This window comes from Clinocottus analis, unplaced genomic scaffold (genome assembly GCF_023055335.1).
Source record: "Clinocottus analis isolate CAN_PGR_092001 unplaced genomic scaffold, fCliAna1.0.p SCAF_74, whole genome shotgun sequence".
NCBI lineage: Eukaryota > Metazoa > Chordata > Actinopteri > Perciformes > Cottidae > Clinocottus > Clinocottus analis.
Genome location: NW_027176234.1, coordinates 50,001 through 62,623, shown reverse-complemented (window position 1 = coordinate 62,623; position 12,623 = coordinate 50,001). Strand labels below are relative to the sequence as shown.

The window sequence follows — 12,623 nt, the reverse complement described above, 5'->3', positions numbered from 1 at the left end:
TCCTAACTATAGACCTGAACCAGCCCTAACTATAGACCTGAACCAGTCCTAACTATAGACCTGAACCAGTCCTAACTATAGACCTGAACCAGCCCTAACTATAGACCTGAACCAGCCCTAACTATAGACATGAACCAGTCCTAACTATAGACCTGAACCAGCCCTAACTATAGACCTGAACCAGTCCTAACTATAGACCTGAACCAGCCCTAACTATAGACCTGAACCAGTCCTTACTATAGACCTGAACCAGTCCTAACTATGGACCTGAACCAGTCCTAACTATAGACCTGAACCAGCCCTAACTATAGACCTGAACCAGCCCTAACTATAGACATGAACCAGTCCTAACTATAGACCTGAACCAGCCCTAACTATAGACCTGAACCAGTCCTAACTATAGACCTGAACCAGCCCTAACTATAGACCTGAACCAGTCCTTACTATAGACCTGAACCAGTCCTAACTATAGACCTGAACCAGTCCTAACTATAGACCTGAACCAGTCCTAACTATAGACCTGAACCAGTCCTTACTATAGACCTGAACCAGTCCTAACTATAGACCTGAACCAGCTCTAACTATAGACCTGAACCAGTCCTAACTATAGACCTGAACCAGCCCTAACTATAGACCTGAACCAGTCCTAACTATAGACCTGAACCAGCCCTAACTATAGACCTGAACCAGTCCTAACTATAGACCTGAACCAGTCCTAACTATAGACATGAACCAGTCCTAACTATAGACCTGAACCAGTCCTAACTATAGACCTGAACCAGTCCTAACTATAGACCTGAACCAGTCCTAACTATAGACCTGAACCAGTCCTAACTATAGACCTGAACCAGTCCTAACTATAGACCTGAACCAGTCCTAACTAGTAGCTCTCTAGTGGGTTAGAGTTAACCATAACACGACATCTGTCCTGGTCGTTGGTTCGGGTTACATTTCTTAAATTCATCCGGATCAATTATTTGGATTAATCCATGTTTTTGCTGAGATTAAAAAGATGTTTAATTGGATCTAATTATCAGAACATTGTTTGGTAAAATAATCTATAACGTAATACATAGTCATCTTTGCCCTTCACTTTCAGCGCCTTAATCTTTAAGTGTGTGTGTGTTAGTTGTGTGTGTGCGTGTTATTTGTGTGTGTGTTTGTGTGCGATACTGTGTGTGGTCGAGCTTAGAGGACGTATAGAAAGGAAACTTTATTAAAGTGATACCGAGCTGCAGGACAAAGGTGCCAACATTCCTCTGAACTGCACCCATAACGCTCCCCCCGAAAACCTCCTGGAACCCAGCGACCTCCTGAAACCCCCGGCTTCTGGAGCTGCAAGTGGGTCTCCTGTTGTTTGTGGGAATCGGGGCAGAACATGAGTCTGCATCAATCTGCAGCGGCACATCCTGAAACCAGAACCCAGCTGGAGCTGAGCTGGTCGCTGGGATCAGGTCCAGAGAAGGAATTAAGGGCACTTTGAGGTATAGTCTGGTCCAGCTCGGTTATGAATGACTGCAACTCACCGGACCTTTTGATCCCGACGGCCACCTGAAACCCAGAGCTGTGGGACAGGAAAGTAACGTGAACCCAGTGAGACTCTGCACACAGCAAACTAATCACTAATAAACATTTGTAAAATCTTTAAATAACATGGACCCAAGCTAGAAGACCTCTAACCTTCGGCTTAATAACAGAATATGTTAAAGTAATAAACAACATCATTAACTTCTGCTCATGATAGATACTAACACTTAACTAACGACTAATAACTTCTGAATAAATCATGTACTGAAACATGTTTGTTAACAAAGCCTCTAACCATTAGTGCATATCTTGATCATATGTGTAAAAAATGCATGAATAAATTATTTAGCGATAAGTCGTTAATATTTCATTTACAAATGGGGAATCCATATAACATATGAAAACATTTATAACTGTTTATGATTTACAGATTAAAGAGTAATAAATGAGTGAACAATGCTTTATAAATGATGACTTTACTAATGCAGAATGTATTGTATTTTATTGTTGCATTAAGGTGTTCATGTGTTCATCACCTTCACGATGCAGCTCACTGTGAGTTAGAAAAGGACCTGAGCACCGCTTTCATCTCTGCAGGTGAATCTATTCTCACAGATATCACTCTCTCACACACACACACACACACACACACACACACACACACACACACACAAAACTTTGTATCTTTGTTTCTTATTCCTGGATGTGTGTGAGTGAGGATAAGTTAACCTCTGATGACCTGAGGTCAGTTTTCATTCTACGAGGAACTTCATCTGCTCTCAGGAGTCACTCTTCCACACCAGCGCCCTGACTCCTCCCCCTCTTCCACACCAGCGCCCTGACTCCTCCCCCTCTTCCACACCAGCGCCCTGACTCCTCCCCTTCTTCCACACCAGCGCCCTGACTCCTCCCCCTCTTCCACACCAGCGCCCTGACCCCTCCACCTCTTCCACACCAGCGCCCTGACTCCTCCCCTTCTTCCACACCAGCGCCCTGACTCCTCCCCCTCTTCCACACCAGCGCCCTGACTCCTCCCCCTCTTCCACACCAGCGCCCTGACTCCTCCCCTTCTTCCACACCAGCGCCCTGACTCCTCCCCCTCTTCCACACCAGCGCCCTGACCCCTCCACCTCTTCCACACCAACGCCCTGACTCCTCCCCTTCTTCCACACCAGCGCCCTGACTCCTCCCCTTCTTCCACACCAGCGTCCTGACTCCTCCTCTTCCACACCAGCATCCTGACTCCTCCTCTTCCACACCAGCGCCCTGACTCCTCCTCTTCCACACCAGCGCCCTGACTCCTCCCCTTCTTCCACACCAGCGCCCTGACTCCTCCCCCTCTTCCACACCAGCGCCCTGACTCCTCCCCCTCTTCCACACCAGCGCCCTGACTCCTCCCCCTCTTCAACACCAGCGCCCTGACTCCTCCCCTTCTTCCACACCAGCGCCCTGACTCCTCCCCCTCTTCCACACCAGCGCCCTGACCCCTCCACCTCTTCCACACTAGCGCCCTGACTCCTCCCCCTCTTCCACACCAACGCCCTGACTCCTCCCCTTCTTCCACACCAGCGCCCTGACTCCTCCCCTTCTTCCACACCAGCGTCCTGACTCCTCCTCTTCCACACCAGCATCCTGACTCCTCCTCTTCCACACCAGCGCCCTGACTCCTCCTCTTCCACACCAGCGTCCTGACTCCTCCCCCTCTTCCACACCAGCGCCCTGACTCCTCCCCTTCTTCCACACCAACGCCCTGACTCCTCCCCCTCTTCCACACCAGCGAGCTGACTCCTCCCCTTCTTCCACACCAGCGCCCTGACTCCTCCCCCTCTTCCACACTAGCGCCCTGACTCCTCCCCCTCTTCCACACTAGCGCCCTGACTCCTCCCCCTCTTCCACACCAGCGAGCTGACTCCTCCCCTTCTTCCACACCAATGCCCTGACTCCTCCCCCTCTTCCACACTAGCGCCCTGACTCCTCCCCCTCTTCCACACTAGCGACCTGACTCCTCCCCCTCTTACTCGCCAACGACCTGACTCCTCCCCTTCTTCCACGCCAGCGCCCGGACTCCTCCCCCTCTTCCCCGCCAGTGATGCAGTGTGACATGTTGTGTGTTTAACATGATGCAGTGTTGTGAATATGTTGTGTCTTTACCGTGATGCAGTGTGACATGTTGTGTGTTTAACATGATGCAGTGTTATGAATATGTTGTGTCTTTACCGTGATGCAGTGTGACATGTTGTGTGTTTAACATGATGCAGTGTTGTGAACATGTTGTGTGTTTAACATGATGCAGTGTTGTGAACATGTTGTGTCTTTACCGTGATGCAGTGTGACATGTTGTGTGTTTAACATGATGCAGTGTTGTGAACATGTTGTGTGTTTAACATGATGCAGTGTTGTGAACATGTTGTGTCTTTACCGTGATGCAGTGTCAAGATGTTGTGTGTTAAACACGACAAAAATTACAAATTTGTTTGAGTGGGGTCCCTGATGATGCTCCCTGGGTTGATGCCTGGTTTGTTGACTGGTTTGTTGCCTGGTTTGTTGCTGGTTTGATGCCTGGTATGTTGCCTGGTTTGTTGCCTTTTTTGATGCCTGGTTTGTTGCTTTGTATGTTGCCTGGTTTGATGCATGGTTTGTTGCCTGGTATGTTGCTGGTTTGATGCCTGGTTTGTTGCCTGGTTTGATGCATGGTTTGTTGCCTGGTATGTTGCTGGTTTGATGCCTGGTATGTTGCCTGGTTTGATGCCTGGTTTGTTGCCTGGTATGTTGCCTTTTTTGATGCATGGTTTGTTGCTTTGTATGTTGCCTTTTTTGATGCCTGGTATGTTGCCTTGTATGTTGCCTGGTTTGATGCCTGGTTCATTTTATGCTTAGTTCTCTGTTGTGTTCTCTGTTGTGTTCTTAGCTTTGTTCTCTCATATATAATCATATTAATTATGATGGTTTCAGACAATGAAGATTCAGAGCCCCAGGGTTTTGACAATTCAAACTTTATTAGCAGTTCTTCTGCGTAAACACGGACCTAAAGAGCAGATCTCACATGTTTCTGCATCAGAGAGATTAGAGGACGAGCGCGCAGAGACCCGGTTGATTGGTGGAAGATAGATTATTCAGACCAAAGCCAAAAGTAAAATGGAAACAACCAATCAGGAACGAGGTGAAGACCAAAAACAAACAGGAAGCTGAAGGTTGAAGTTTAATCGCAGTTTAGCATTTTCTTGTTGCTTTTGTTGTCATAGCAACTGACTCCACTGTGGGCGTGGCTCTGATGGGAAGAAAACACAGATTTATTTATGTTAATTTTTAATGAACAGCACAACAGAACTGACTGCATAATTGTCTTTGAATTATTGAGAAGCTAGTTTTTTTTCTCAGTGATGAAATACACTTTCTTCATTTTAATTAAGCCATTTGTTTCTTGTCAGCAGTAATGTTCATTCCCATTTTACCTGAATGCAGCACAGGTTTTAGAGTCAGGTGAAAGCCTGCAGGTCATGTGTGATTGTGTGTAACGGTGAACAGGTGACATACCTGCAGTCGGTGAGCATCCACAGTTCAGAGGGTGAGTGTCTAAATCGCTGTGAAAAGAAGAACAAGTTCTGGTTCATAAAACAATGATTCAAACGTAGAATACTGTTTTTTATGATCTCTTTGTGCTGCGTTAAGATGTCAGGAAACACTCTGATGCGGTTTCTCAAAGCTGTGGTTAGCTGTGAGGTGGCGTGAGGTCACAGAGTGATCTTTACCTTCTGCGCCGTTGGGGGTGTCAGTTGAGTCTGCAACAAGAAACAAGATGAAAATACATTAACCCTAACCAACTCCTGGCGTCTCCTCGGTTCTCATCATGAACTTCTCAGGTCATCCTCCTCGCACCTGAAGGTTTACCTTCTTATCCTAAACTCTTTATGTGTTCCTGTGGAATCCTCTTGAATCTTAACTCTTTGATGTATTTAAGCATTGTAAAGATTCACCTTGGGCTCTCGATGTTCAACCTGAACCTTTTCTTATTCTTGACCTCTGAATTCTTTTGTCTGAATCTTTCAAATGTCATGTTTCAATATAAAATACATGAACTCTTCATTTCTTAATCCTGATCTCTACATTCTTCATGTTGATTTTGTTATGTTGACTTTCTGCATCTCCATTTATAAAGATAAAGACCACATGAACTCTCACTTCTGAATGTTTAAAAACACAACAAACTTCTGACCAATGCAGATATAAGTTTTACCGTCAGTAACCGCTTCTTGAACCGGCTCATCAGCTGCGTCGTCATCAGCAGCAGCAGCATCGGCAGCAGCAGCATCAGCAGCATCATCAGCAGCATCAGCAGCAGCAGCATCATCAGCAGCATCAGCAGCAGCAGCATCATCATCATCAGCAGCATCATCAGCATCATCATCATCAGCCGCAGGCCCATCCCCAACATCAGCATCATTAAGGTTCTCTGTACTATCGTCCTGAACATCTGATGTTTCGGTGCTCTCCTCTTCCTCCTCCTTCTCCTCCTCGTCCTTCTTGTCCTCCTCCTCTGTTGTCTTTACTTCCTCCTCAGACTCTTTTTCGCCCTCATCTGACTCCGTCTGAGCGTCATCGTCGGCCTCTGTTTCTGATGACTCCCCCTGCTCAGATTCTCCGGTGGTGTCCTCTGATACCTCGTTCTCCACTTCCGCTTTGGCCTCTACTTCCTCCTCACCCTTTTCTTCAGCCTCCTCTGGCGCCGCTGACTCGTCCTCGTCCTCTCCGGTCGTCTCAGGTGACTCGTCCTCGTCCTCTCCGGTCGCCTCAGGTGACTCGTCCTCTCTGGTCGTCTCAGGTGACTCGCCCTCGTCCTCTCCGGTCGTCTCAGGTGACTCGTCCTCTTCGGTCGTCTCAGGTGACTCGTCCTCTTCGGTCGTCTCAGGTGACTCGTCCTCTTCGGTCGTCTCAGGTGACTCGTCCTCTCTGGTCGTCTCAGGTGACTCGTCCTCGTCCTCTGCGGTCGTCTCAGGTGACTCGTCCTCGTCCTCTGCGGTCGTCTCAGGTGACTCGTCCTCTCCGGCCTTGCTGCCATCGTCCTGGCTGCTGTTGGAATCCTCTGCTGAGGTCACGCTGTCCTCGCCAGAATCCCCAGCAGGCGGATCTGCGGGTTGAAGATGTTGTACACTTATCAATCGTTTCTGGGGTGAAAGTTATTGATCATTGTGCTGCTCTAATGGCATCAGGCAGTAACATTAATGACTGGTGAACCAGATGGAAGTTGTAAGCAGTAGTAAAATAAGTAATAACAGTAGTACAAGTAGTACTTTTATCTAAGAGTTCTTTGCTCATTGAGCTTTCAGGAAAGTACATGTGGTTTTAAATAGCTCATGTTTGGTTTGTCACAAAACGTGTATTTCATATTGGTCTCAGTAATGAGGTACTTCCTGTAGTACTGGTCTCAGTAATGAGGTACTTCCTGTAGTATTGGTCTCAGTAATGAGGTACTTCCTGTAGTACTGGTCTCAGTAATGAGGTACTTCCTGTAGTACTGGTCTCAGTAATGAGGTACTTCCTGTAGTATTGGTCTCAGTTATGAGGTACTTCCTGTAGTATTGGTCTCAGTTATGAGGTACTTCCTGTAGTACTGGTCTCAGTAATGAGGTACTTCCTGTAGTACTGGTCTCAGTAATGAGGTACTTCCTGTAGTACTGGTCTCAGTAATGAGGTACTTCCTGTAGTATTGGTCTTAGTTATGAGGTACTTCCTGTAGTATTGGTCTCAGTAATGAGGTACTTCCTGTAGTACTGGTCTCAATAATGAGGTACTTCCTGTAGTATTGGTCTCAGTTATGAGGTACTTCCTGTAGTACTGGTCTCAGTAATGAGGTACTTCCTGTAGTACTGGTCTCAGTAATGAGGTACTTCCTGTAGTATTGGTCTCAGTAATGAGGTACTTCCTGTAGTATTGGTCTCAGTAATGAGGTACTTCCTGTAGTATTGGTCTCAGTAATGAGGTACTTCCTGTAGTATTGGTCTCAGTTATGAGGTACTTCCTGTAGTACTGGTCTCAGTAATGAGGTACTTCCTGTAGTATTGGTCTCAGTAATGAGGTACTTCCTGTAGTATTGGTCTCAGTTATGAGGTACTTCCTGTAGTATTGGTCTCAGTTATGAGGTACTTCCTGTAGTATTGGTCTCAGTAATGAGGTACTTCCTGTAGTATTGGTCTCAGTTATGAGGTACTTCCTGTAGTACTGGTCTCAGTAATGAGGTACTTCCTGTAGTATTGGTCTCAGTAATGAGGTACTTCCTGTAGTATTGGTCTCAGTAATGAGGTACTTCTTGTAGTATTGGTCTCAGTAATGAGGTACTTCCTGTAGTATTGGTCTTAGTTATGAGGTACTTCTTGTAGTATTGGTCTCAGTAATGAGGTACTTCCTGTAGTATTGGTCTCAGTAATGAGGTACTTCTTGTAGTATTGGTCTCAGTAATGAGGTACTTCCTGTAATATTGGTCTCAGTAATGAGGTACTTCCTGTAGTATTGGTCTCAGTAATGAGGTACTTCCTGTAGTACTGGTCTCAATAATGAGGTACTTCCTGTAGTATTGGTCTCAGTAATGAGGTACTTCCTGTAGTATTGGTCTCAGTAATGAGGTACTTCCTGTAGTATTGGTCTCAGTAATGAGGTACTTCCTGTAGTATTGGTCTCAGTTATGAGGTACTTCCTGTTTTGGTCTCAGTAATGAGGTACTTCCTGTATTGGTCTCAGTAATGAGGTACTTCCTGTAGTATTGGTCTTAGTTATGAGGTACTTCCTGTATTGGTCTCAGTAATGAGGTACTTCCTGTAGTATTGGTCTCAGTTATGAGGTACTTCCTGTAGTATTGGTCTCAGTTATGAGGTACTTCCTGTAGTACTGGTCTCAGTAATGAGGTACTTCCTGTAGTATTGGTCTCAGTAATGAGGTACTTCCTGTAGTATTGGTCTCAGTAATGAGGTACTTCATGTAGTATTGGTCTCAGTAATGAGGTACTTCCTGTAGTATTGGTCTCAGTAATGAGGTACTTCCTGTAGTATTGGTCTCAGTAATGAGGTACTTCCTGTAGTATTGGTCTTAGTTATGAGGTACTTCCTGTAGTATTGGTCTCAGTAATGAGGTACTTCCTGTAGTTTTGGTCTTAGTTATGAGGTACTTCCTGTAGTATTGGTCTCAGTAATGAGGCACTTCCTGTAGTATTGGTCTCAGTTATGAGGTACTTCCTGTAGTATTGGTCTCAGTAATGAGGTACTTCCTGTAGTATTGGTCTTAGTTATGAGGTACTTCCTGTAGTATTGGTCTCAGTAATGAGGTACTTCCTGTAGTATTGGTCTTAGTTATGAGGTACTTCCTGTATTGGTCTCAGTAATGAGGTACTTCCTGTAGTATTGGTCTCAGTTATGAGGTACTTCCTGTAGTATTGGTCTCAGTTATGAGGTACTTCCTGTAGTATTGGTCTCAGTTATGAGGTACTTCCTGTAGTATTGGTCTCAGTTATGAGGTACTTCCTGTAGTACTGGTCTCAGTAATGAGGTACTTCCTGTAGTATTGGTCTCAGTAATGAGGTATTTCCTGTAGTATTGGTCTCAGTAATGAGGTACTTCCTGTAGTATTGGTCTCAGTAATGAGGTACTTCCTGTAGTATTGGTCTTAGTTATGAGGTACTTCCTGTAGTATTGGTCTCAGTAATGAGGTACTTCCTGTAGTTTTGGTCTTAGTTATGAGGTACTTCCTGTATTGGTCTCAGTAATGAGGTACTTCCTGTAGTATTGGTCTTAGTAATGAGGTACTTCCTGTAGTATTGGTCTCAGTTATGAGGTACTTCCTGTAGTATTGGTCTCAGTTATGAGGTACTTCCTGTAGTATTGGTCTCAGTAATGAGGTACTTCCTGTAGTATTGGTCTTAGTTATGAGGTACTTCCTGTAGTATTGGTCTCAGTTATGAGGTACTTCATGTAGTATTGGTCTCAGTAATGAGGTACTTCCTGTAGTATTGGTCTCAGTGATGAGGTACTTTTTGTCGTATAAGTGGTTACATTAAATATACACATTTAGTATCTTTTGACCTAAATTTGAAGTAAAAAACACGAACCCTGAGCTTCAGTGACCTCCACGGACTCTGAAACAGAACAAAGTTCAGACAGGTAAACATGCAGTACTTTGTTTTTAATATACAGTACTTTGTGTTCATTACACAGTACTTTTGTGTGTCTATGTTTGTGTTACCCTTGTCTATTTCACTTGTCTGCGTTGAATTGTCCCCTGAAATATAGAAATAAACATATTTGTAACACACCTTCATTCATTCATAATATTTATAATAGTATTAGTAGTATATTCATGAATAACAACATCGTAGAACAAAGTGAAAGTGCGTGAAATAAATTTGTCACAATGCATGATGGGAAACACCTGCTGTCACCTGATCAAAGATCTGATTGGCTGTTCACTTATTTCGATTAGCCAGCTGAGAATCTCATTCCGTTCCTCTAAAAAGTCACATGAAGACATGTTTGTTTCTGATGACTTCAGATCATTTGATCACAGCCGGATCATAATGAAATAATAATAAATATATATTCATGAATTAAAAGCTGCTAGCAGCTGTGATCGGGTCCTCGCTCCAGCATGTCAGGGGGACGCCTGCAGGTCGCTGGCCGAGAACGTCCTGCTAGAGTGAGGATATATATATATATATATATATATATATATATATATATATATATATATATATATATATATATATAAACAGCTTTCTATAACATAACAACGCACAAAATGGGTGTGTCTTTAGGGGCCACGTCACGTCGAGACACGAGCCATACTGAAAAGGGTCTTGAGATCATCCTTGAACAGAATTGAAGTCGATCAGATAAAAATTGTAGCAGATACATCAAGAAGAAAGGAAAAAAGGCGAATAATGACAAAAAAATCTGGCAAAAATACCAAATTGCCTGAATTACTGTAGCGCTCCCTAATGTTTGAACCACACGTCTGATTTATTGCATGTTAAGGGCTGCAATGTGCACGTACACAAGAAGTTTAAAGTCATAAGTCCATATAGTTTGTTGTGTTATGAGTATTTCAAAACAAGACACGCCCCTAAGAGGTTAATTGGTCTGACTCTCCTCAACGCAGTGAGATATCGAAAAGCTTTCTCCTCCGTGAACATACAGCTCTATTCATGATGCACAGAGAGTTTAGTGTGAATTGGAACAAGCGTTCCAGAAAAGTGCAAAAACGCGTTTTACACCAAATTCAAAATGGCGGAAAATTTTGATCGGCAGAAGTTTTTTGGGTCTGAGAAGCTTTTTAGTAGAGCAGCTGGAGACGGACATGTGTGACTTTTTTCAAGTCAATCGGACAATCTGGGCAATGCGCGTCGCTGATGCAACTTCTAGGGGGCGCTAGAGACATTTCTTGGTACTTTTTTATGCCTATACAGACTGCTATTTTTACCAGGCCTGACAAGCGGTCCACACCTGGTGAGTTTGAGTATGACAAGTCCCCCAAAACGCAGTAAGAAGAAAAATAAGAAAGCAGCGTAATAATAATAAGAAACGCAACATCTTCAATAACTAACTGTAAAATACTGAGAAAGACACAGCGTCCAATCAAATCACTGAACAATGACGAGCGTTAAAACACTTCTTGGAGGCTCGCGCTTTCTCAATCGTGTCTCCTCCTCCCCGATCCTCCTCGGTCCGTCCTCCTCGATGATGAAGAGACTTGGTCTGTACCGATAGAGAGACAGAAAGAGGAATGGAGAGATGATGTCATAGCTCACCTATTGGAGCTGCGAGAGCGACAGCTGCCATGGCAACCAGCAGCAGGATAACACACCTGTGAACACACACATCGACGAGTTGACGTCACACACAAAGACGTTCCACTCAGTCAGAAGGAATATGCATTGTAATCATCTGAAAACAAAGTAACAACGCCATGACACCAATATGTGGACTGTACCATTTAACATTGTAATGACACCAATATGTGGACTGTACCATTTAACATTGTAATGACACCAATATGTGGACTGTACCATTTAACATTGTAATGACACCAATATGTGGACTGTACCATTTAACATTGTAATAACACCAATATGTGGACTGTACCATCCAAGGGTTGTATCAGTTTCTAGCTCAAAGTATTAGTATTTTTTGCTCAAGCGCCCCGCAACTCTAAACAGGATAAGCGGTTTTAATAATGTAAACATAAGACTGTAAAGTTAAGACTGCACATAAAGACTAAACTAAGGACCGTAAACTAAAGACTATAAAGTTCTGAAAGTAAAGAGCATAAAGTAGAGAAAGTAAACAAGGTGACAATAAAAGCCCAAAGTAAAGAACTTTAGGGAAAGAAAGTGAACAATGTGGCGAGTGTTGAGTCGCTGCTGGGGGAAACCAGTCTTCCACCAAAAGGGTTAACAGACTGTGACTCTTTGTTTCTCACACAGAGAAAAACAAAACAAAGCGTCTCTTCTTTTCCAACGTATAGAAAGAAACAAAAAACAGCTCAAATACTCAAAGAGACAGAAAAGCTTTAAGGTTCTTCAGGAGTGTCGGGTGTCAGGTGAACAAGCAGAGAAGACTGCTGCTTTATGCCGAAACACTGAAGTCCTTCTGCTGGATTTAAACTGCCCAGACACAAGTACACCTGAATACTGCTGGATTTAAACTGCCCAGACACAAGTACACCTGAATACTGCTGGATTTAAACTGCCCAGACACAAGTACACCTGAATACTGCTGGATTTAAACTGCCCAGACACAAGTACACCTGAATACTGCTGGATTTAAACTGCCCAGACACAAGTACACCTGAATACTGCTGGATTTAAACTGCCCAGACACAAGTACACCTGAATACTGCTGGATTTAAACTGCCCAGACACAAGTACACCTGAATACTGCTGGATTTAAACTGCCCAGACACAAGTACACCTGAATACTGCTGGATTTAAACTGCCCAGACACAAGTACACCTGAATACTGCTGGATTTAAACTGCCCAGACACAAGTACACCTGAATACTGCTGGATTTAAACTGCCCAGACACAAGTACACTTGAATACTGAGGACAGTAAAAGT

The 12,623-nt window shown here is 44.1% G+C and overlaps 1 protein-coding gene across 1 annotated transcript in view; it reads right to left on the bottom strand.

Annotated features, from left to right (window-relative positions):
* Window positions 1-4,505: 4,505 nt before the first annotated feature.
* LOC137779344 (protein starmaker-like) overlaps window positions 4,506-12,623 on the bottom strand; it is a 9,104-nt gene continuing 986 nt past the window's right edge. The window contains exons 2-8 of the mRNA XM_068567006.1: window positions 11,315-11,370; window positions 9,754-9,789; window positions 9,620-9,646; window positions 5,762-6,652; window positions 5,277-5,306; window positions 5,062-5,108; window positions 4,506-4,795 (exon numbers count right to left, since the gene is read on the bottom strand). Coding sequence (XP_068423107.1) covers window positions 5,101-5,108; window positions 5,277-5,306; window positions 5,762-6,652; window positions 9,620-9,646; window positions 9,754-9,789; window positions 11,315-11,370 — 1,048 coding nt within the window. The 3' untranslated portion in view covers window positions 4,506-4,795; window positions 5,062-5,100. The remainder of the gene's footprint in view (window positions 4,796-5,061; window positions 5,109-5,276; window positions 5,307-5,761; window positions 6,653-9,619; window positions 9,647-9,753; window positions 9,790-11,314; window positions 11,371-12,623) is intronic.